The 26,095-nt window shown below is 41.9% G+C and overlaps 1 protein-coding gene across 2 annotated transcripts in view; it reads right to left on the bottom strand.

Annotated features, from left to right (window-relative positions):
• The window catches only part of P3H2 (prolyl 3-hydroxylase 2), a 168,072-nt gene that overhangs the window by 66,320 nt on the left and 75,657 nt on the right, over positions 1-26,095 (bottom strand). The window contains exon 1 of one of the 2 annotated variants that reach the window (XM_066602111.1): positions 21,236-21,373. The exons of the other annotated variant lie outside the window; for it this stretch is intronic. Within the exon in view, the coding sequence (XP_066458208.1) occupies positions 21,236-21,322 (87 nt within the window). The 5' untranslated portion in view covers positions 21,323-21,373. Of the gene's footprint in view, positions 1-21,235; positions 21,374-26,095 lie in introns of those variants that run through there. 2 annotated transcript variants of the gene reach the window in all.

The raw sequence follows: 26,095 nt of genomic DNA, 5'->3' as shown, positions 1-26,095 counted from the left end.
ACCAAGACACAAGTTCTTGTAAGGACACATACATATCTATATTACACACATTTAGTTTATTACATATTTTTCAGAGTTTGAACAATACCAACAAAGATGGACTTGTGGTTCTCCTCAATGCTTTGTATCTCTATTACCATAGTATCTCTATTACCATAGAAATCGATTTATTATGAGGTCTTTAAAGGGGTTGTCTACCTTAAAAAATGCCTCTTTCAAATACCAGAAAGAGCTGCATGTTTAGCTTTTTCCTGTAATGTTAATTGACTACAAAGCCACAGAAGAATTTGGGAGTACAAACTTATAACAACTTTTGACACTTATAGCAGACGGTTAAATTCTTCAAGAGGATTCATGTGTTCTATAATATCCGATATTGCTGGGACTTGTGGTTGTAGCCAATATTGTAAAAAACAGCGTTTACTCACAAACAAAATAATGTGTGACAGTCTTGTCATTTTTATTGTGGGTGGCGAAGAATGGAATAGGTATGTTTGTGGGGACAGCGGTAAGACATGTTTCCATGTTCTATGTATGAGGGTTTAAATATCTATCCAGTATTTTTTGATTTTGGGGCAGGACCACATACCATGTAATAGGCCAGTCCATGGTTGAGAACATGCAAGCAAGCGGTCCGGGGCATTAGGGTGTGGGGGGTAGGAGGGATATCAAAACCATAAATGGCTCTTTGTATTAGCTTAGGGTGTGACTCCATCTTTCTTTCATTTATGATAGCTTTCTTAACTGAAGCCCAGTCTTCAAGTATTTTCCCACCAATCTCAGTGTCTTCTGGTTCTTGTGCCCATGTTTGAAAGAGAGAGGGGTAATCTTTATCTGCATGATTTTTTTCTGATGAGAAAATACAAAGTGGAGGTGGAGTTCTTCTTAGGAGGGTAGTGTATGAAAAAGTCAAGTGCATTAGTGGCATGTTCCTTTGCTACATTAATTAGTCTATCTTCTAAAACCCCCCAAAGCTGCCCATACGGAAGAAAGTGGGATGGAGGGGGGCCAAAAAGCATCTGGAGCTCTGTTAAAGACATGTTTTTTGGTGATGTAATAGTTGTGTTGGCTTTTCAATATTCCTAGTACGCCAGAGTGTAAAAAGCTTATTATTGTGGCCTTCACTAAACTCTGGGTAATTCCACAGGTCCATATGTTTTGCTAGTCGAAAGGGCAACCCATACGCCTTCCATAAGGTTTTCCATGTGGCAATGGTATCTTTGACCAGAAGAGATCTCCTGGCTACCAACGGGAGTTTAAAAAAGCTTGTGTGTAGTAAAGCATTTAGATTCCAAGGGTGGAGAAGATTGGCTTCCAAATTATGGTTTAAGAAATAGCTGGTGCCATGCAACCAGTCCAATGAGTAACGGAAGAGGCATGCTAAATTATAGCTACAGATGTCTGGAAAATTTATTCCACCGCTATCCTTGGGGAGCATAAGTTTATTTAGGGAAATGCGCGGGCGTTTCTTCCTCCATATAAAAGCAGAAAAAGCTGACTGAAGTTTTCGCATGTCCTCCCGTTTTAACATCAATGGAATAGTTTGCAGTGGGTAAAGAAGTCTTAGGAAACTAAGCATTTTAATAAGGTGACATCTTCCTACAAGAGAGACAAGGGGCGATTGTCCCATTTACGGCGTTCCGTTAACATTTTGGTTACCAACGGAGGATAATTAAGGTTGTAAATAGATTTAGGGGTTCTTCCTATAAGCATGCCCAAATATTTAATGGATGTGGTTACCAGATTAACAGGGATTTTTGTGAGGTCAAGACTACGTAGGGTCGCTCACGGGGAGATATCTAGCATTTCACATTTTGAAGTGTTGACTTTGAATCCTGAGTTTCTTCCAAAGGTTTCTAGAAGGAAAAATGTTTTCAAAAGGTCTTGCCAAAGCAAGAAGGATGTCATCTGCAAAAAACATTGATTTGACAGTTGCGTAAGATATTTTAATACCCTGTATCTTAGCATGTCCCTCTATGACATGTAGTAGTGGCTCTATGGCAATGTTAAAGAGTAATGGCGACAGTGGACACCCTTGTCTCATTCCCTTTTGCAATATGAATTTGGGAGAAAGGAAGCCTGGTGTATATAGTTGTGTCATTGGCAACTGATACAAATTCCATAAATAGGAGCAAAAAGGTCCTTCAAAGCCCATCTAGCTCATTACCTCTTCCAACCATCTCCAAGATATGTTGTCAAAGGCTTTTTCAGCGTCTGTTGTCAGTATTGCTGGAGACAGGTGTGATAGTGGATGGATTTTAATATGTTCAAGGATTGTCAGTATTTTGCGGATATTGGTGATAGCCTGTCTACCCTTAACAAACCCCATTTGAGAAGGTGAGATCATACAAGGCAGAATCCTAGCCAGTCGGTCTGCCATGATCTTGGCCATGCGTTTTCAATCTGTATTAATGAGATTGGGCGGTAAGCTGTTACATCATTTTGGTCTCTGCCTGGTTTTGGTAATAGTTTAATATATGCTGTGTTTCTAGGCTGAGGGATAGCAGAATTGTGCATATATCCATCATACACCTTTTCAAGCACCGGAGACATGGGATCTTTCAAAATTTTACAATCACATTTTAATTTACTTCAATGGAGAGGGATGCTGCGTGCAAGTAAGACCACCTCTTTATTGAAATCTACAGGACCTTCAGCAAACAGAATTTTTAAACAGGAACCATGAGGACAGAGGTGCCAAAAATGTATATGGAAATGTGTAAGAAACATGTATGGAAGTATCCCTATGACAGAAGGGGAGCCCCTCTTTTGGGAACAGTTTGCAAGGACAAAGAATAGCTTTCTGTTGGAAAATTATAAAAGGGTCCAAAGCAGATAACTCGTTTAAAGGGGTTTTCCAAAAAAACGGTGGCAGTGAGGAGCTGCCCAATATATAAAAAAATAAACAAAGTACCCACCTTCCTGCTGCCACACTGTTGTCCCACCACTAGTAGCCACACTTCAGTCTTCTGTTTCCATCCGAGGCAGCAGTCATGTGGGTTGTTTACTCACATGACCGCTGCAACCTATCAAAAGCCCAATCATCAGTGATGCCCTATAAACCTGTCATGGGCTTCTACATTAGAATCCCACCTGGCAGGTTTATGAGACGTCACCAGGCTTTCTGACCATTTGATGTCACCTGTCAAATGCTAAGGTGCTGCTCCAACGACACGGTGAGTATATTACTTTTAGATAGTTTTGTCCTCAACTTTTTTCATCTTAAGCAAGAACTCAGACAACCATTTTAAGTATTTTATGTCTTTATTGCCAATTTTTTTAGCAATAAAACAGGCCAATGAGTGAAAGGAAAATGATAAAAAGGGAAGCTGAAGGAAAAAAAATGGGTGGGGTGAGTGTAATTAATTGATGGGTGTAACATATTGGTGACTGTTCCATATATTTTTTTCCAAAATGGCTTTGGGTGAACCCACTGATGCAAAAACCTTCTCCACATATGTGTCTGAGTTGCCAAATTGATTGAGTGAATAGTACTTAAATGGTAATGCTGAAATGTGAATGATTTCACTTCGTTAGATGGTCTGGGATTGTAGTGAAAGACTGCAGACAATTTAGAGAATCTCATTTATTACCAGCAGTATTAGAATACAGTACTGGATATACATAGAAATGCAGAGTGATGCACAATGTAGTCGCAGTGCTAAGGTATTGGCATGTTTTATGTTGGTTTTTCTATTCCCGTCTAAAATCTTCAAAACATTGGCACAATCAATTCTAAAAAATAGATTAGATGATAAGAAAGCCTTCCTTGCAGTAGTCTAAGGTTGATAAGGACCAGAAGCTGACATAAATGTATTTTCCTCATTTTGACACAAGTCTGCCAAAATGGACTAGATGGCCAAAAATAACAGAAAATGAGATGGAATTCCCGTTTAGTCAAAACTATTGGCTGAACAATGTTCAAAATAACCTGGAAATAAGGCAGTATGTTAAATGAGCAGTAGAGGAGACTGTGGTATTAATACTACAGCAACGTTACGCTTATTCTGTAAGCCAACAGGACATTTACTACCCGTAGTTGATGCTATGTTAACCTTCAGAAGTGAGACGTTTGGTCAATGGAGAGTCTGTTATGTTAGAATAACTGGTATGTAATGCATCCAGTGAAAGGTTTAAATAACATATGGCACATATCAGTATCCAACAGGAACAAGATAATGGCGGAGTGCCATAAAATGTGCTTCATAGAACAAGAATGTGCTGAAATATTCAACTTTTATTAACAAATTTTACATTCCATCATTCGTGGTGTTTTTCTCCAGTCCACTATAGTATGTCTCGTTACTTCATTACATATAGTACCTGGTCCCAATGGCAATAAGGATATAATGAAACCATTGGGTGGTTCAATATCCTGCTTAACCATCTTTAGGGCTACTTCACAAATTATTTTTTCACTGTTTTTAGACACTTGTAAAAAAACACCATGAATTTCAGTCACTGTTTTTATTATGACAGTATTATTACTGGTTGCCTTACTTGTAATATTTAAAACATATATTTTTTCTGCCACCTTTAAGTCCTATACCGAAGTCGAGGTAAAAAATGCTGCAGATGCAGCATACCCAGAGCTTGCAGCGTTTTAGAAAAAATGCCACAAATACTAAAAACTGTCTATATAAACATCTCAATAATTTGCTGTAGACTTCTGGATAAAGTTTTTGACCACACAAAAAATGTAGTTAGAAATGACAAGAAAAATGCCATGGAAAACACTACAAAATGTTGCATGTTAATCCTACCTAAAAAGGTTTTTTTGAGTTTTATGTAAAAAAAAGCATAAAACAGGTTGTTCCCGTTAGGGCATAGTGAAAGTCCCCCACTGTGGACCCCCGTCCATGAGCCAGAAAAGAGACACATTCTGTAAATGTTTAGCCCATTCTGCCGAACTTGAGCCCTTGTCATGTTACAAAGATGGTTATTTATCTGAATGGCCATCATATACGGTAATACTACAGTTCCAGAAATGCTTAACTGTAGGCATGCCTACATGTCTAACTATTACCCAAAATACAGCTCCTTGTGGATTGTGATGTGAAATGAGAATGGCTTAAATCAGCCTGCAATTTCACACCAAAATCCGCATTTAGCCTGTGGATTGTGATGCAGAAATCCACAACGGCAAATATACAGGGCGGAAATATTCCATACATGTGACAAGGCCTTTAACCCCTTTAGTGGCACGCCCGGAAAATCTCCAGGGCTTGCTGCACTGACCATAGAGTTAAACCCCGGAAGATTTCCGTGGACAGCTCTAGTGCTGAAATGTACAGAGCACTGAGCTGTCTCTGAAATCTTCCGGGGTTTTTACTTTTATTTTCCCAAATTGTTATAATGTATTCTTTCATTACAAAAAAATGTTGCAATGTGATTGTTGCATTCCTTAATAAGTACTTGCAAGATTAAATTGCATTGTTGACTCATTTAAAAAAAACCTGTCAATTAAGGTGTTAAGAGGCCATTCAAGAAGGAAAAATTGTTTACCGTTTTCCTGACACCTCACATGAACATTTCAATAAGGTGACAACAAATAGATTTCATGAAAATGGTTATGGGTATTACCCAAAATGAATTTGAGTTACCATCTCTACTGAACTTCTGCCTACACATTAGGGCAAGACAATCCATACCTTCTACTTCAAGAGAAATTCCAAAATATGTTTATTCTGCTTATCAGATCTTTAGAAGATTAATTAACATGTGGTTTAATTACAAGGTTTTTTATTTCATTCTTCATAAAAAAACAATATTGCAACATAGAAAGCATGAACGAAGTATCTTTACGAATGCATTGTGTTAACCACCAAGAGATAGTACAAAAACTACATATCATGCACATTGTAAGTTGGCCCCTTTGGCATCAATCCAAAATCATTAGAACCAATTTATCAGCCAGATGTCATTTGTTTCCTTCTATTCTGTATTCAACCCTTCCGTCTATGAAACACTTAGCTGATACCAGAGGGCCAAAATGACACATTCTGTTATTCCAGCTAAACTACACAAAATGTAGAGGAATAGTGCAGAGGTTATGTAAAGGGCCCCTTCATACAAACTTTCAGTATTTTTAAATGGTGGAAATCAAAACCCATGAATTTGAAACATTTTTTATAGTTGGTTTTACATGTGTTTTTGATAACAGTTTTTGTTTCATTTTTAACATGTTTATTAGGCTGTCACACATTTTTTTCCCCTCAAAACTGTAGTCTCTTTACTGGTTTGATGGCATCTCATGGCCCTTCTTAGAAGCTGCAAAGACAATGCAAGAAAAAAGACCATGTGTGAACGCAGCCTTAAGCCTCGGTCAGACGAGCGTGTTTTTTTGTGCGCCTGTGTGCAATGCTATAGCATCGCGGTCCCCTGCCACGGGGGGTGTCCCATCATCACTGAACACCGTGACAATGCTGTCACAGTGTTTAGTGATGAGGGGATTCCCAGCGGGGATTAGTGGAACCCTCGGGGAGTCTTCTCATCCCTGTGGGGACTAAGGAGTCAATAACGGGACATTAAAAATGTGCTTCTGGCCAGAAGCAACTTTTAAATGTCCTGCTGTAAGCAGCAGGGAAGCTTATGGCAGCGCAGGAGTTTCCATTAACTCCTGCTCCCATAGGAATCAATGGACACTCCTACAAAACGTGTACTTATGTCCTATCTTTTTTAGGTGTGTGCTGTTTTGCGCTGCAAATTCCGCTCATTTCAACGCTTCTATAGGAACCCATTTTTTTTTAGAAACGTGCATTATGCTCGCGCAAAACACACGCTCGTCTGAATGAGGCCTTTTGGTGTTATTCAAGTCCTTTAAAATAAAGAGAAAAAACGCAATGCCCAGAGAATGATGCATTTTGAAAAAAAATGTCAGTGACCCACAAAACACTTAAAATCAAATGTTTGACCAGGAAAAGGTATAAAAAAATCTAAAAATAACTATAATAAAACATGGCGTTTTTCACAGAAACACTGTATGATATTGACCAAATGGCTGTTTCACAGGAGTGAACTGGCCAACATCCACAGTGCGTATCTGCAGTACAGACCTATAATGAAACGGGATACACCAGTATTTCCTCAATATTGCATTTATTTCATCCAATGGAAAAGTTTGTACTACGGCTACTTGCAATGGCGTTTTGACCCATAGGACTACTGCAGTCTGTAATTGGCTGCACTGGTCACGTGTCTATACACCACCCCCTTTTTTAGAATGACTTCAAAAACTGAGTGAAGCTGATTTCCGTGGACGGAGCTTGTCTGATTCTCATGAGATATGAGAAATTACCTCTGCTAAACCGGTTGCTAAGATCAGTGCCCACATTTTTGAGCATGCATTAAAATACTGTATGAAAAATGCCAATATCTCCAAATGTGTAAGAAATGAGGGGAACCACATGTAGGGGTGTTGCCAAACACCTTACTATATAAGAAAAGTGTGGCACGCTTTCAAAAGAAACAGCAGTATTTTGGCCTTTATGGCTTTTTCCAAGCTGTGAAAAAAAAGAGCCGGAACATTTCTGTTTACTTTGCACATATGTCACCTTGTTCTCATAAAGTAAGGCTGCACTGGGGAACTCTTGGGAAAACCTCACCTTACTTTTTGGGTTCTACTGGTAATCGCCACATCTGCATTGAGCATACGTATTTCTGAACTTGCTCTGTAATGCCTCTAAACATAGGACAAAAGAGAATGGCAAATGTAGCTATTTACTAAGATATGGACTTTTCTTACATCGATTTTCTAGAATCTTATAGTAGAATTTGTATTCCTTTAGTCAAATATGCAGCAAGGCTTTTCCGAACTACTAATACTTTACTACGCCTCAAGTGATTTCTGTCTGTCAGTTTTATTGCAAACACATGGTAGGCATAGCACTGCCGTAACTGAGATTTGCAAGTCCTTGTTTTTAGGTCTGCAAATAAGTAACTGCTTTAGAATGTCTCTTGTCAAACAGCGGTGGGAGGAATGCGGTTCACTGTCTGACAGCTTCCATCTGGTCTGATCTGATTGAACTATGATGATGTAAACTAGAGTTTGTGTCAGCACTCAGCAGAAGGGTCTTTCCATTTGTATGAGCTGGAGGGCAAGAAAATATATAATTGGCAGGATTCTTCACTAAACAAAGGATGTAGTGGAAAAACATGAGTAGAATGTAGGCATTCACAGAATATACAAAACATTGCATTTCCCTAACTTACTTTCTCTGTCAAGTTAAATGCTTTATTCTCCTACAATTGTCTTCCTTCGGCTGGTATGCATATCACATTTTACAAATGGCCTTCACAAATCATATGAAGCAAAAGTGTTTGGACCACTGGCAGAAAAAGTCTGCATTGGTGTCATTGTGATTTTTAACATTATGTAGTTGATGATGATTTACAAAACATTATATCATCATGTAGAATTTATCTGAAGTCATATATGTCTTAAAGATGCTTGTCTACTGAAAATAAAGCACTCAGCAGCTTTTTACTTTTTCCATCCCAGGGTGTAAAACTCATACTCCCAATGTACTAGAAGGGCTCCTGCACACTGGTCACACTGGTGATTCATGGCCCGATATCGTACTCGCAGTCCTTCTGAAAACCCCTGGATGCCTTTTCACATGGAAACAGCATTGCATTCCTGTGGGGCTGAAGAATCCTCCATAGTGAGAAGAGAGAGAGGGAGGTGGAGCTACAGGGGATCTCCTAGAGATCTCCCCATATTTGGAGATACAGGGGGCGGGGCTAAATGCCTTCCTCGAGAGCGGGGACGAGAGAGAAGGCGGATCCCTCTGGCTTCTCTGGCAGGAATCACTATGAGAATCCACTCTAGCCCCGCCCCTGCTCTCAGAAAGCCCTCTAGCCCCACGCCTATCTCTTGAAATATGGGGAGAGCTATAGTAGATCCCCTGTATCTCTCCCTCTCTCTCCTCGCTATGGGGGATTCCTTCAGCCCTGCAGGCTACTTCGCGATCTTCTCCCATTGATTTCATTGATCCCATTGGGTGATATCGCTACAAGAAAGAACAAATGCTGTGATTTGTTTTCTGCATAGGAAAACATCACAAATGTGAATGAACTCATTAAAAATAATTTGTTTTTATATCTGTGCAAGATTTGTGTGTCCTGCAACGCACAAATCTCGCACAATTTTCTTGCCAGTGTGAAGGTGCCTTAAGTGCCTAATTAGCATTTACACTGATTAGCCACATAACATTAAAAGCACCTATCCAATATTGTGTAGATCCCCCTTGTACCCACAAAAGAGCTCTGACCCATCGAGGCAAGGACTCCTCTAGACCACTGAAGATGTCCTATCATGGACATTACTAGTAATCCTTTAGGTCCTGTAAATTGTGAGGTGGCGCCTCCATGAATTGGATTTGATTTTCTAGCAGGGGGGGAGGGGCTGGAAAAACGTGTTTTTAGAATCTAAGCTATAACACTGTTGAATATAGGTGTATTCTGTACTTTATTTCAGGAACGATGTGACATTTTCTGACTCCATATGAAATTATAAAAACTTAACATGTGCATCTTGTTTCCATGCTGCTTTTCTAAACCCTTCCTCCTCTACCTTTTTGTGGATTTCAATATCTTGGCTATTTACGGAACCACACATTAATTGAACAATTTCAGGGAATAAATAGCTCATCTACATTCTCAAAAGAAAAGAATAACATAAAATGAGACATTTACATTGTATACTGTATACAAGACAGCGGACTGGAACTAATAGTCATGAAGAATCTTCTATAAGACGTTTCATCTGTAACATTTTCCTACCCAATTAAAGTTTTTGCATTGCCCGTATGCCAGCTACAGACTTAAAGCTCCTTCAGAAACATTTCCTATTTAATGTTCCAATTACTCCCTGTGCCTGGAATCCTTTCCTATTTATTCGGTGTGGCTGTTAAACTCAATGTGTACATGTGAGAATGAAAAGTTATAAATAAAACTGTAATTTAAATAGCAATATTAAAAGTCTACTTCCTCTCACGTCTAGAGACAAACTAAAGACTGAAAGACTAATTTCAAGGGCCAGGATCAAAAAATGTGTTCAGTCCGCATCTTGGCTCACTAAAGGGCATATCGCCCAAAATACTGCACATCCCGCAGAGGTATTAATACAAAAATGTTTGCTCACCTGGGAAATTAACATCTTGTGTGCTGTCCCAAATTTTTGGTTGAATGTCCTACTTTGGGGTCCTATACAGTGTGACCCACGATGAATGGAGTCAATGAAAGTACATGTGTAAACACTGCTCTATTTCACCATGTATCATGCCGCATGAGCCCTATTATTTTCTATGGGTAGTGTATGCCACGCTGTCCATACGCAATGATACATACGCAACCCCGCAATGACACAGAGTGGGGAGTTAAAAAATAAAGACACAAGGCACATTGCACATGAATGTGAGCGTGAGATACGCTGCCATGGGCAGTGCACTTGCTGTCATATGCAACAATGGCTGGCTCCATGCCAGGTCACACAGACCGGTTTTACGCATATGGCTGGCTCTTGAATGGGCTCCTGGACACTCCTGCAGCCAAAAAGTCATAACAAAACAAATTGCTAACACATGCATTATTTTAACTACATTGGAGGGGAAGGGGTTGAAACAAACAGTTCTAAGAAATGCTCCCATAAGTACTTCAATAAGCAACAATAAGAAAAAAAAAACTTATCCTCTGTACCATGTAAAATATCCAATGTTCGAAAACTAGCGCAGAGCTTCACTTACTGGGGTAGAGTTACTAATCCTGCCTAATAGACAGCGTAAACCTAGGCTAGTTTATCTAAAAAATTGCCAAATTTATCACAGTGGCTCATGCTAGATGATAAATTTGGTGCATCGTAAGATGCTTTTGTCTAAGTTTATACCACCTGTTGGTTGGCTTAGTTTGCACTAAAATTAAAGCAACCCTCCAGGCAACAGGTGGACAAACAAAGGTGGCTGAACCCCCTCTCTGACTACCTGATGCACATTAAGACACTACATGCTGCTGTAACTGGGCAGCACTGCTCATGTGGACAGCTCTGGTTAATCAAAGTAGGTGTAGTGTATTAGACTAATGATACTGTACATACTAATACAGTGTACATCAACTAGTCAGAGAAGCTGGTGAAGCCTTCTTTGTTTGGTCAGTACCAGAAAGTCCATTTAAGCACTACACAGTTCCCACTGTAATCAACGTAATGTATGCTAAGTCCTCTAGCATTAGAGACAAGACACATTTTGATGCTATTCTCCACACTGGCAAAGAGATTCAAATCCTGAACAAGGGATCCTCCAATATTAACTCAAAATTCCCTACGAAGAGTATTTGAACAGAGGTTTTCACCAAGTGTGGATTATATTATGATGTGTTTGGGTGACCATTGGGGTTTCAGGCCACCCAGAGTGTCCATCTTTAATCGGCTAGTGTGTCTTTTAAACTACGTGGCAGCACAGCCAAGCAGCTCTCCTCACTCAGGGAAAGTGTGCTTCTGTGCAAACTTTCTTCAGTCTTCCTCTCAGAGATCGAGCAGAGCACTCAAAATGCTCTGCCCAATCATGTACAGCTGTACAGTTATAGTTGCACAATTCTCTCTATCCGCTCTCTGTGATCATTTCTATAATCTGCGCTCTGAGGGAAAAGGAAGTTGAATTCAACCATGCCATCTTTGGAAACTGCAGAAACCACTGGTCTCCAAGTATGAAGGATTAACTCTTTCATTGCTCTAACATAGAAACATAGTATGTTAGTCTGAATGAAGATAATGTCTATCTAGTTCAGCTTGTTTTAGCCTCCCCCTTGTTGGTCCAAAGGAAGGCAAAAAACCCCAGCAAGCCAATTAGCTCCTATGAAGGTAAAAGATCCATAATAGAAGCCAGAGTAATCCCTAGATCAACATTTGAGATCAACAACCCCGCTGGTCACCTAATGTCTATAACCTGTAATATCGTAGTGCTCTAGAAAGACATCTAGTCCCCTCTTAAATTCCTCTATGGATTTTGCCATCACCACGTCCTCAGGCAGAAAGTTCCACAGTCTCACTGCTCTTACAGTAAAGAACCCCCTTCTGTGTTAGTGATGAAACCATCATTCCTCTAGATGTAGAGGATGCCCACTTGTTATCGTAGCGGTCCTGGATATAAACAGATCATGGAAGAGATCCTTGTACTGTCCTCTAATATATTTATACATAGTTATTTGATTCTAGAGCACCACAAAAATGGAAATTAACCTTTCTCTACTCTAGACCACCAGGAATTTTACCATTAACTATTTTTATGACCTAAATGAGCCCTAAATGAGCAGTGATGCAGATATTAAAGGGGTATTCTGTTGACATTACGTTATCCCCTATCCGCGTTTCCACAAAAATAGGTCCTACCCCGATAGTAAGACCTACCGGGTTTTCGGGGGAGGCTTGAAATATAAGGCCTCCCCCAAAAATAGGACCTATTTCGGGTGCACCCTCCCTGCCCCCCCCCCCAAGAAAAACAATACACACCTGCTCCGCGGTGTCCCATTGGTCTCTGGCGGCTCTCCAACTGAATGGCTGTGACTGGCTCATCGAGCGCCGGCTGTGATTGGCTGCCAGTGCTTGATGAGCCAATCGCAGCGCTCGCTTCTGCTGGAGGCGGGGGATTCAAAGCCCCCTCGCTAGCAGAACACATCTGTGAGACGCCGCCGCGGGCCACCAGGACACCATCGGGAGGCATTGGGACGCTGCGGACCAGGTAAGTACAAGGCTCCCACCCCCCTCCCCCCGAAAATAAGACACTGTGCCGTTTTTGGGGCAAAAAAAATATAAGACAGTCTTATTTTTGGGGAAACACGGTAGCTTATCAGTAGGGCTCCAACTGCTGGGACCTCCAACAATTGCCAGAATAGAAGTTCCATATCCCCCAAAGACACTGGCAAAATTAATGAAGCGTTAGCACACGTTTAGCTAGACTGGACCCCATTCTGATGATCGGTGAGTGTCCCAGTAGTTGGACCCCCACTGGTCAGCTACTTATATCTTAATGTCACCTTAATAGACCTCTAATTCCTTGACTGCAGAAGACATCCAGGGAGCATATTTGGTATTTCAGCCGCACTTCAGTAGCGGTGAGCGATTCCAGCGACCTGATTGGTTGGTGGGTACACACTGCCCTTTGGAGATGTGCACGAGTGCTACTTCACGAGACCAGCGGGGGGTTAGGGTTTAGGGTTAGGTTTAGGGTTGGGTTTAGGTTTAGGGTTAGGGTTTAGGGTTAGGTTTAGGTTTAGGGTTGGGGTTAGTTGCCGACCCTCCTACGGCCCTGCTGCTGCTTATTTAACGGGCCGTCCACGTGATCTTTAGTGCAATATGGGCATCATGTTTCACATGCCTATACTGAGCTAAAAGAGGGCTGGTGTGAACAAGGCCTCAATGTAAGGTTTTTAACTCTTTTTCATAATATGTTCTGTTTATGTCTCTTTATTTCATGCTGCGAAAAGAAAAAAAAAATACCTTGGAGGAATAGGAACGTTAATCATTTAATCTCATTACCAAACTATTAGGTGTCCTGCAAGGCATAAGAACTGGATGACGCTCTTTGAGAAAAGGATAAGAAAACATGGAGGATATTTCAATACGTTTTTAAAAATACTAAACAATTGTGGCAATTCCACAGTTCTCATATCACTGAGGTAACTACTGTATGAAGTGACTGATTACTGCTCCGCTTCATGGTTATTGCCAGGGGCCCTGTTTACAATGACTTCATCCTTGTACGGTGTCAACAAAGTAATGCTCTATAACATTCAGCCGTCACAGTCAAATCATTTTTAAATACTATCAAATATTTCAAAACAAAGCCAACGGGCATAAAGATACAAAACTGATGGAAAATGCTAAATTTCCAAGTTTAGTCACTAATTTTTGTTTGAAACAATGCATTGATAAAGCTTTAAGGGGGGTTCCACATGTAGCAGCTTTAGGAGTCATCCTGCATTTTTAATGCATTTTTTCTGTTTTTTTCCTTTGCAAAAAAACAAAAATGTTCCAGCTAGATGTTAATTTAGAAAGCGGCCATATACTTACTGATATACTGACTGATACAACCACTTATCCCCCAATATGCAGACAGCCAGACTACTAAACAGAGTAGCAAATAACAGGAATATTAAATGCACTACAAATAATGTTGGTTTTTTTTTCCATTTTTCTTCACCACTGGGGCATGTTTTAGATCAGTGGTGTTTTTTTTTCAAAACTTGGCCTGCTCTCTGTGCAGAGTTTTTTTCATGTGTTTTTCCACAGGATTATCTATAGGGACTAGAAAACATCCCAGTAAGCATTTACAGATACAGAGTGGAATTAATGGTGCTTTAAAAATAAATAATAGCACTTGCAGGGAGGTATGCTACAAAATTCCAATGTTGTACAGCTGCAGGAAATGTTTGATGTAGGTGATTACTGCTGAAGGGGGGTCAACAGTTTATTAAATTCAATGGTTCACTTATTTTTCTCCCTGCACTGTGGATGTTTACTCAATGTGCTCGATAAGAAACATGAAAAGTACAACTGTTTGTGTTTTATTAGTTTAGTTAGATTGTGTTTGTCTAAAATTATCTTAGACCAGCCTTTCCCAAAGGGCTAATGCCCACGGCTGGTTTTCTGCCGCGTTGTAGAAATTCGCGGTCTTGCCCCACACCTATTAGGTTCTATTGTACCTAATAGCTCAATGTTCACACTGCGGAATTCTATCGCAGAATTCCGCAGCGTGAAATAAACTGCAGCAAATTCTAAATGCCGCGGTAATTTGTGTGACGGGCTTCCTTTGTAGTCAATGGAAGCCGGCTGTCAAGCTATACTTCCGCTGTAGCACATAGGAAGTATCGCGTGAATACGCAGCCCCACCCACCACCGGCTGCATCATCTGACATTGATGGTGCGTCATGCTCCTTACTGCGCATGCACGCCAGCTCTCCATGCGGGATGTGTACGGAGGATTCGGAGTGGTAAGTATGGGGTTTTTTTGGGGGGGGGGGGCCTAGGCGGACTCCGCTGTGATATTCCACTGGCGGAGTCCGTCACAACCGTGGGCATGAGCCCAAACTGTGCTCCGTCTGAGGGTCTAAGTCCCCGCTTTACTCACTGATGTAGCAGTGTTCAGACAGGCTCTAGTGAGGAACAGGATTTACGATGGCATACGGCGTTTCCCTGAAAATAAGACCCTGTCTTATATTAACTTTTGCCCCCATAGAGGCACTAGGTCTTATTTTCGGGAGTGGTCTTATTATACTTACCTAGCAGGCTTGGTCCAGGTCCCGCATACTGCTCTCCACAGCTCCAACGCGCTTCCCACAGTCCTTGGCCGCTCATACAACATCACTTCCTGGTTAAGGTATTCATAAATCCCACCTTCAGGAAGCAATGGCTGTTATTGGTTTATTCGACCGCTGCTCAACCAATCAATGGAGCGCTGGATGAACCAATGTGATGGCTGTGATTGGTTGATCCAGTGCTAAATTGATTGGCTTAGCAGCGGTGGAAGAACCGTGTTGTAGAGGTGGTATTTATGAATTGGCTGAGCCACAGCCAATCACAGCCATTGCATAGGTTCATGCAGTGCTTCTTAGAGGTGGGATTAATTGATGAATCCCGTAACCAGGAAGTGATGTTGTATGAGCGTCTGAGAACTGTGGGAACTGCGCCAAACCTCTAGAGAGCAGCGGGAGGGACCTGGACCAAGCCTGCTAGGTAATGCATTCTCTTTTTTTTTATGCAGTGTGACTAGGGCTTATTTCCTGGGTATGACTTATTTTCAGGCAAACTATCAATGCATATCACATAAGCTGGCTCCGGTCATGGAATTCGCGTTGCTATAACACCGCAGGTCCTGTTCATTCATTTTCTCACTACAGCCTGTCTGGACACTGCTGCAGCGGTGAGTGGAGCGATGGCGTTGGGTGGTAATGGGGGACCCTATTACTACTGGGGCTGCAGTATTGGTCACCTATTACTACTGGGGCCGCGATAGGGGTCACCTATTACTAATGGGGCCGCAATAGGGGTCACCTATTACTATTTGGGGCCGCAATAGTGGTCACCTATTTCTATTTGGGCCGCAATAGGGGTCACCTACTACTACTGAGGTCGCAATAGGGGTCGTCTACTACTAATGGGGCTGCAATAGGGGTCACCTCTTACTATTTGGGGCCGCAATAGGGGTCACCTATTACTACTGGGGCTGCAATAGGGGTCATCTATTACTACTGGGGCCGCAATAGGGGTCACTTATTATGACTGGGGCAGGAATAGGGGCCACTATTACTTCTAGGGCAGCAATAGGGGTTGCTATTACTACTTGGGTCAATATAGGGAATGTTATTACTACTGGGGCCACCAAAATAGGGCGTCACTCTTACTACACGGGGTAGATTTACTGTGGAATTTACAGCAGCTGTAGCTGCAAAGTAGATGAGATCCTGAAAATCTCATTAACACCCTGTGGAAAAAAATCTGCACAAAACCCGTGCGGATATTGACATGTGGTACGGGATTTAATCCCACAGCATGATCATTTTAAATATAATGTATATCAATAGCCCATCCAGCGCTCCAGCGTTCCTCCCTGTTTTTTTTTTAAATGGCCTAGTCCTTTTTATAATGACGGAGGTAAAAATCATAGCTTAATAAGCCCTGCCCCTAACCACTCCCTCCTCCCCACCTGACCACACCCTCTGTCCCACTTTGGGGCTCCATGAGAAACATTTGCTTCAAAAAGTGCTCCATTGCTGAAAAGTTTGGGAACCACGGTCTTAGACCATAGTTTACTAGTAATCAATGTAGAAAACCAGGTAATTCCAAAGGGTTCAATTACTTTCTCTTGCAGTTGTAGTGGCATCCTGCTACAGAGGGCATTGAAAAAATTGAACTTGAAAACTAAATATATCAGAGTGCATGTACAAAAAAAAGACTAGTGATATAATAACTTGAAGTATCTTTCTCTTCAGCTGAGGTCAGTGATTATGTTATCACAAGCCATGTCCCATTAAAAGTGAAGGCGAAAGAAGCTAAAGAGACACTGCTTGACAAAGTATTCCTGCTCCATTGTTCCAGCATTTGGTGCGGGTTCCAGCGCCTAGACTCCTACAAATACAGTCCTCTGACAATATTCTACTACAATAAATACTCACATAGTTTGTTTTATGAGACTATTGCTCCACTCTTGCTGAATTTGTCAGCACTTGGGCAAAACCTTCTACAGAGCGTGAAAGACAATTTGGCAGAGTCTCGTTTACCATCATTTTGTGAAATGTATCTATATTTGAAGAAATTACCATATAATTTGCGTGACCCTTCAAGTGATGGGGGTAAGAGTAGACAGATTTACAAGGTAATATATGAGGGTACTTTTTTGTCTTAGCAAATGAACAGAACCATCTGGGAAGCATTTTCTTCTGTGCTTCTTCCATAAACACTAAGGTACAATTTATATAGAGCTGACAAAATAGCTTGAAACTGGCAAAAATAGTATTTTATTGTCCTTTTGCTCCAAATGTTTTTTGAAGCTGTAGACACTTCACTTCCAAATTGGCCAAGGTTACAGACATCTACAGACAATATTTTGCAATAGAAGAAGGAAGGATATGGGGGAAGACATCTGCATGCTTTTATGGGTATGTTATATATGCAGTTTAGAGCATGGGATCCAACAAAAAGAAGCAGAACAGAGAGTTATCTCCACTTCTGTCTGAAGATTAACAATGAACTGCTAGGACTACACATAGTATTTACTGACAAAGTATATGTAATTATTTCCCCATTGCACCAACACTGCTTACAGAATGAGGGGGCTGCAGTACTGCTTTTAGCCTTACTTTAACTTCAAAGATTTCCTTGCACAGTGGTGCTCTTGCCCCCTGGCTGTGCAGGCACCTGCAGCATGGCCCAATTCGCTTCAATGGAGCTGTGCTGCTGTGCCCTGAACAGCTGGTGGTTTGGATCCAGACTGTGCAAGAAAAAGCTGCTACGATGGTTTCACACAGTAGTTTTTTTTGCAAAAACGCCATTACAGTTTTTGATGCAGTTTTTTGAAGCAAAGCCAGAAGTAGATCCAGCAGGAAGGAAAAGTATAAATCTTTGTTAAGATCAGTAGGAATTCTCCTGCTACGTTGTCAGCTCTTGTCTACTAGTATATTGTCAGGCAATGTAACTGTCTCACAGCTGATCCATAAGGGTGATTTCACAAACCGCATTTTTTGCGGTTTTTAATGTATTTTTTGAGCCAAAGCGAGAAGTGGATCCAGGAGAAAGAGGAACTGTAAGTCCTTCCTTTATAGTTCTCATTTTTTTTTTAATCCACTTCTGGATTCTGGACTGCAAATGGGTTTTTAAAAAAATGCTGTGTGCGAAGCCACTCTTAGGCCTTAGTCAGACGGGCGTTTTTTAGCCGCGATTTACGCATGCGCATGCGTTCGGCGATTTTATAAAACCATTGCTTTGCAATGGTATCGGACACATGAGCGCTTTTTATGCGCTCGTCCGATAAATTATAGAACAGAAATCGCAGATCGCACCTATCTGCGATCTGCGATTCCTGTTCTCTTCTCTATATGCGCTCAATGGGACCGGCGGCAGCAGCGCCGACCCCATTGAGAACATATAGAAGACAAATCATTCTCTGCCACAGCTGTAACAGCTGTGACAGAGAAGAACGATGTTTGCCCATTGAATTCAATGGAGCCGGCAATACAGCCGCTCCATTGAAAGCAATGGACTGCCGGCGTGCGCGGGGTGAATTGTCGGGAAGGGCTTAAATATATAAGCCCTTCCCTGCAATTCATCCTAAAATGTGTTAAAATAAAAAAAAATTGTATACTCACCTTTCCGCTGCAGCCGGAGTCCAGCCGCGGCCGCTGTCAGTTCTTCTGAACTGCTTCTCGGCACTATTCAGCCGGCGGGGCTTTAAAATCCCCGCCTGCTGAATGATCTGCCTCTGATTGGTCACAGCCCTGACCAATCAGAGGCAGGTTTCACTCACACACTCATTCATGAATTCATGAATGGGTGAGTGACTGCTGCCTCTCAGCGCTGAGCCAATCAGGGGCAGGTCTGACTCACGTCCATTCATGAATTCATGAATGGGTGTGAGTGAGACATGCCTCTGATTGGCTCAGCGCTGAGCCAATCAGGGGGCAGATCTGACTCACACCCCCTTCACACTCACTGCAGGACGGCCGCGCGGAGCTCCGGCTGCCGGGAGAAGGTGAGTATATATATATTTTTTATTTTTACACATTTTAGGATGAATTGCAGGGAAGGGCTTATATATTTAAGCCCTTCCCGACAATTCATCCCGGGCTCGCCCGCAGCGCATTGCTTTAAATGGAGCCGGCTCTATTGCCGTCTCCATTGAATGCAATGCGCTGGACAGCTCCGGCCTGTTTCTAATGAAACGCGGCTAGGAGCAGATTTTCGGGCGATTTGCGGGCGACTTGCGCGCACCGGTCACGCGATTTGCGGATGCGCATCCGTCATGCGATCCGCAAATCGCGTGAAAAAACGCCTGTGTGACTAAGGCCTTAGAAGACAACTGACTATACTGCTGCAGCTCAAGCTCATTTGCAGAGGAGTTCCTGATTGATCAGCCTTTCCTTAAGGCCTCCTACCCACAGACGGAGAGCGATACGTCCATGGTTTTACGCCGCGGGAATCCTGCGGGGATAAACAAAAATGTCCCCACTGGCAATTGCAGAAAAACGCGCTTTTTACAGCGTTTTTATGAGGTCTCCAGTAATAGTATATTAATGGAGACCTCCCGCCACGGTAAAATAGAACATTCCGTGATTTTTTTTTTTACCCATGGCGTAAATCCATGGCAGAATCCCGCATGCGAGGACTGAGCCATTAGGTTCAATAGAATCTAATAGCTGCATTATTCCGCCGCGCCATGTCCAGACCGTCCTCAGGGAAGGTGAGAGAGACACTTCAGACAAGCATGCATAACACCAGCTCTGAGTGGGTTTACAGCAGAGTAAAGCACTAAAATGACCAGCATCTACTACCAAGAGATGCTGGTTTTTATATGCAGCAGATGAGAGGGAATTTGCTGCAGAAGCTCCACACCCAGCCAGCTCAATTAACCCTCACCTATGAAGCTGTGCTCATGGAAACCTTTAGAACCACAGGTCCCAGATGCACACCCCAATAATTTGACTGTCTGTTTGTGACATCATGTATCCCCACTGTAAGTTCTGTAGGTATTTGAGTACTGGGAGAAAATGTTAGTACTCGGGAAAAGTGTTATATTTCATATTAATTTTGAAGCCTCTTCTGGGTTAGCGCTCCTGCACACTTGCGTTTTTCTTGTGCTTTTTTTTCACGTAATATCGCTACATTTTTTACGCGATTGTCAATGGAACTTTCTAATGTTAAAAACGCATCGCACAAAAATCGCAAAGCACCAACTTGCGATACGTTTTTAACATTAGAAAGTCCCATTGACAATCGCGTGAAAAAATGTAGCGATATTGCGTGAAAAAAAAGCACAAGAAAAACGCAGCAATATAGCAGCGTTAAAAAAAAACACAAGTGGGTGTGAGCCCTTAGGCTTTAAAAAACTGTGGAAAAATGGCACTGTGTTTTCAGAAAACTTTTCACAGAGTGTGCTGTGTATGAAACCACCGTTAAAAAGGGGTCAACTTCTAACTGTTTTACTGCTGGAAGCAGACTGCTCCATACATTGCGCAGTGGCCTAGCTTGGTACTGCAGGTTGAGTCTCATTCACTTCAACACCACTTAGCCTGTAGTACCAAAGCGGGCCACTGCACAAAACAGCTAGAAGTGGTATAACCCCTTTAATGTGACACAGCATTAAATCAGCACCGCAGCTTCTTCATTCTCATTAATATTGTCTTATATAAAGTGAATTAAGTTCAGAATGGAAAAGCAAACTGCTTAACTCATTCTAAATCCTGGAGATCTGAAGTTGAAATTAAAGTACAAGTCCACTGAATTTCTTTGACCTGACATTTAGCATTCTAAGAGTTAAAGTTCAGGTATCTGACTGCAAACAGTAGTGAGATAACTGAGCGTCACTATGTATTCCTATGTGAGTTGCAGTGTGCAGTCAGATTTTGAGTTTTGCCAGAATGGTGAATATCAGGAGACAAATCTCAAAGAACATGTAAATACAAAGGAAGAAAGGTGCTCATGTGCAGAAGCCTAATGTCTGTAATGAAAACGGTGGAATTTCATACTGCTCACCTGGTTAGGTTCATAAGTGGGGGCTAGTGCTTCATGGAGTTGTGTAATGCCTGATGAAGAGTCTAGTCCAGACTGGAAATGCGTCATCTATCTTTTGTGCCAGATAAAAGATTGAAGCGTATTGTGATTGACTCTTCTGGGGTCCGTGCCTGACACAGCTCCGATCCCATACCAACTAATTCTCCGAGAAGGTGAACTTACTCCTTGAGACTGTAGAGTTAGTTGTCTCTTTAGTACACTTTAAATACTGACAGTCTTGCTAAATTTTCCATTCCAAGAATTGATTCACCCTTTTAACTTCTAAAATACTTTCACAAACTCATGTTATGACCTGAACCGTGAATGCATTTCTGAGATAAAGTAGGAATTTTATCTCTTCTGACTTTTAACAAATCTTCATTTTGCAGTCATTTAAAACATAAAACTAATGACCTCCATTTCAAGATGTTACAAAGTGATCTCTGAAAAGGTCAGAGGTGAGTACTTAGGAGGCAAAGTGGTAACCAAACACCACACTTCTGAAATGGTGAAGCAGCAGTAACCCTGGAATGTAGTATATTATTGAAAAGTTTCCAGTGATAATTGGGCCAAATTCGAGCACTTTATAGAAAAGTCATGGTGTGCATTCCCCTTTCAAAATTAACCAGATCATACACAGGAAGGCTGCAGACAAAGTTTCCTGTGAAATGGTGTTGTTCACACAGCATAGATTCGGTGTGGTTTTTGTTTTTTTAAAGCCAACTCACAAGGAGCAGGACGGAAAAGCAATGGATACACCTCCGATGCTTTTCCGCCCTGCAATGCACAGGGGAGCTGGCATTAGGTACACCTCCCACCTTCCTGAGCATATTGTGGGTTTATGGTTTAGAAAATCTAGGGCTACATGGTGACTCAGGTGGCGTAATATGAAGATTGCTGTGTCACATTGTGAGATCACATCTAATGATTGTTAATGAAGTCATGCTGAAACCCACAACATGACTCACAAAAAATGCAACAGACTTTGATTTTTGGTCACAGGAAGTTTGATTACTGAGACCCCCAGTAATCATAAGAATGGCAACCCCAAGTCTCCTTTGTGAATGAAATAGAGCAGGAGTGCAAATACGTGACCACCACACTGTTCACTTGTAAGAGGCTGACGGGAGAAGTGCCGTACTCGTGAATGGAGCAGTGGTCACACTTGCATATTACCACTCACTCACACGGGGGCTTGGGGAGCATTGTTCTTGTGATCGCTGGGGTTTCCAATTGTCAGACCCCCAGAAGTCATACATTTATAACAAATTTTATATATATATATACACACACACACACACACACACATACATACATAGTATACAGTCTATGGCAGGGGCATAACTAAGGGCTCAGGGGCCTGGGTGCAAAAGTTCAGCTGGGCCCCCCCTCCTTCCATCTGGACCCATACCCAGTAGCGTAACTTGAAGATTTAGGGCCCCAATGCAAAATCTGTAACAGGGCCCCCAAACTATAATGCTTTATTCATACTACTAGGCTCCCTATATGGAGAAGATAGGGCTTATTAGCCCCCTATGGGTCCTAGGCCCGGGGGCAACCGTGTCCCCTATAGTTAGTGAAATTCAACAATGTCTACAAATATATAGCGCTTTTGTAGGAAAATAATCGAATAAGCACTTTAAAAAAGAATGTTGGATGGTAATTATAGGCTTGAACTGGCCCACAGGGAAATAGATGAATCCCTTGATGAGCCCTGAACCAAAGTGGGCCCTCAACCCCCCCACCCAATCTGCACACAGGATCTGCATATATCAGGTGAATGGGAGTATTCCAATTTTTGGGCCTGCAGCATTCTGCATATACTTCAGTAGTAACAGGGCACCAGATAATTGCAACTACCTTTCTATTGAATGTTGTGGCAAGCAATTAGTGAAGGAGGATCAGGTAATATTTGCATGTTGCTAAGCAGGAGGCCCCCAGAATGAATTTTACTGGTAGGCCCTGGGCACCCCAGTGCGACACTGAGTAGTTACAAAAGTTATATATAAAATCTGTCCGCTTACTATGTATATGTAATATTCAGAAAACAGCATTTGAATAGCTTTTTATATAAAAGAAATACACTTGGTAATCCTGGGCCTATTCTCTGCATTGATAAATAGGGCAAGGAGATTTCTCATTCCTTTGCATTCTGCCAAAAAAGTAGTTTGGACTGAAAGTCTGGGAGCTTTCTGTCGGTTGGACAAGTTCTCTGGCAAGGAAACTTAAATTACAGAAATTAAAAAACACACACTACGCTCTGACCTTGTGACAGCAAAGTCCTGCCAAGAATGAAAAACAGAAATAATTCTACGATACATCAATCCGCAGACCATTAGACATAATTTTCCACACTACTTGTAAGGCATGATATGTAAGTAACAGGGCTGCAGTGTACTTCATAATCCCAATGTCTCAGCAAACACCCAAAAAGCAAACAAACAATACTAGTTTAAAAAGAGTAACATTTAGAAAATGTAATTTAAATACTAAATTATGTTACACTGATCTCAGTGACCTTGGATTGGCCTACAGACATCAGATTACCATAAATGTTGATAATACAAAAGAGGCCATTTTCACTCATTTTATCCTGACTATGAAAACATCATTGTAGCCTCCAACTACTTTTTTTGGTTTGATGGTTATTTCTAATCATCTCCCTGCATGACACCCTAATAGTCATCCATACTTTGATGCAAGGGTAGACATACAATACTACACAAGGGCCCCAGGAGGTAAGGGAAAGTCTCATGTAAACCTAAAAACAGTTTCCAACTGTCTATTAGATTGTAGGCACTAGTGTAACTATAGGGGATGCAAGGGATGCAGTTGCACCCGGGCCCAGGAGCCTTAGGGGGCCCATAAGGCCTCTATTCTCCATATAGGGAGCTCAGTACTATAAATAAAGCATTATAGTTGAGGGCCCTGTTACAGGTTTTGCATTGGGACCCAGGAGCTTCAAATTACGCCTCTGTGTTATGGGGTTAAGAAAAGTTGGGGTGCCCCAAGATAAACTTTTGCACCCGGGCCCATGAGCCTTTAGCTACACCCCTGATTGCAGGTAAGCCAGCAGTGTAGTCTCAAAAACATGCAATGTGGTAGAGCGACCTGGTTACTATCATAGTTATGAATGTGTTTACAAAAGTAAATTGCATGCTTAAGGGCGCCTGCACACGAGTGGAAATTCCACGGCGGGATTTCCCATGGAATTTCCACCCCTGGAAGCTGCCATAGGATTGCGTTAATAAACGCAATCCTATGCAGACGGCCACGATTTGGCCGCGCGAAATCTCGCACGGCAAACAAGTCGTGGCATGCTCTATTTCTGTGCGGGGCTCACTGAAACGTCACTCACCGGCCGCCGGCCCCGCTTTGCGCATGCACATGAAAGAGCCAGGGCCGCGGGAGAGGTGAGTGCCCGCGCTGCTCTCTGCAGGAGCTCGGTTCGGGTCCGGCTGCGAGAATTCTTCGTCTGCAGGCGGCCTAAGTTAACAGGGACTGTGGTAAATAAAAACATGATATCATACCATAGTGACAATATAGTAATAGATACCAGTTCTAAGTATTCTGAAATCCATAAATGATTACAAACCAGTTAAATTTAGTGACTCACAGGTGACATAGTCTCTGATTATAGACAACCTTTTTGCTTATCTTCTTTATCTGGCGCAGAACACTATCACTACTTCTTCTGATGACTGCAAACTTTAATATCAAGATATCACCCTTGTTTGTGGAGCCATTTCCAGCCTCTATAACAATACAAATAAATTCATACCCCAGGCTAAATGGGCTGTGTCCTTATATAACCGTCACATATTAATGCCAGCCTATGCCTCTCATAGGCAAGTGCCCTTAAATACTTCAGAGACTAATGCCAAACTGTGCCCTTATATACCCCCCATAGAGCAGTGTCTGCCTATATAAAGCATATGCTGCTTTATATTTCCACCTGGCAAGTTCAGCAGCCAGGGGTGCTCATTTGCACCCCGACTTCACACTTCTGCTAAGTTGCACTGCAGTCTGACACCTCAGTTCCCCTACTACTTCTGACACCTCAGTTCCCCTACTACTTCTGACACCTCAGTTCCCCTACTACTTCTGACACCTCAGTTTTCTTGCTATTCCTCTCTGACACCTCAATTCCCCTGTGGTTGAGAATGGACATGGTTGGAATGGGAACTGCAGGGAATTAGGTGAGTATGCCTTTTTATGTTTTTACACCATGTATGTTTTCAAAATATATATTTTTTTTTACTGGCCAACCCCTTTTATAGATATTACACTAGGAAATTGTGCATGGGGTGATACCTTGATACCTTGATAACATAAGCCAAAGCAATAAAACGGAGATTTCTTTTACAGAAGAAAGAACAATAAGGTGATGATCTACAGTCAGTCTGATGGGGGGATAAATTCAGTAACAGCTAAAGACAAGTAATCATCAGAGCATTCCAAATTCACTGACAAATATTACAAGCTACTTCCGCAGCGGCACCTACAGTATTTTAGCATTTAATCGAATGCTGTAAGAATCTACATCATAGTTTATACGGAAATTAAATTAAATCTGTTTCACAAAAAATATGAATTGATGCGTCAGGCTGCTGCCCTATTGGGCTAGAGCTAAATCCGTGTATGGATCTGCATGCAAAGCCACAACAGAACTGTGCCTGACCTTTGAATTTCTGCAGCGAATTAAGGCCGGGCTCACACAAACGATCCAGAGTCCGCATGCGGTTTCCCCCGACGGAATCCGGCTTTGACACGGCCAGTGACCCCGCACAACTTCTTTTCCTGTACGGTGCAGTACAGATTTTTTTTACATATTTGTTTACC

The sequence above is a fragment of the Eleutherodactylus coqui genome, chromosome 1 (assembly GCF_035609145.1).
Source record: "Eleutherodactylus coqui strain aEleCoq1 chromosome 1, aEleCoq1.hap1, whole genome shotgun sequence".
Taxonomy (NCBI): Eukaryota; Metazoa; Chordata; class Amphibia; order Anura; family Eleutherodactylidae; genus Eleutherodactylus; species Eleutherodactylus coqui.
The sequence above is the reverse complement of the archived record's forward strand: the minus strand, read 5'-3'. Positions and strand labels throughout refer to the sequence as shown.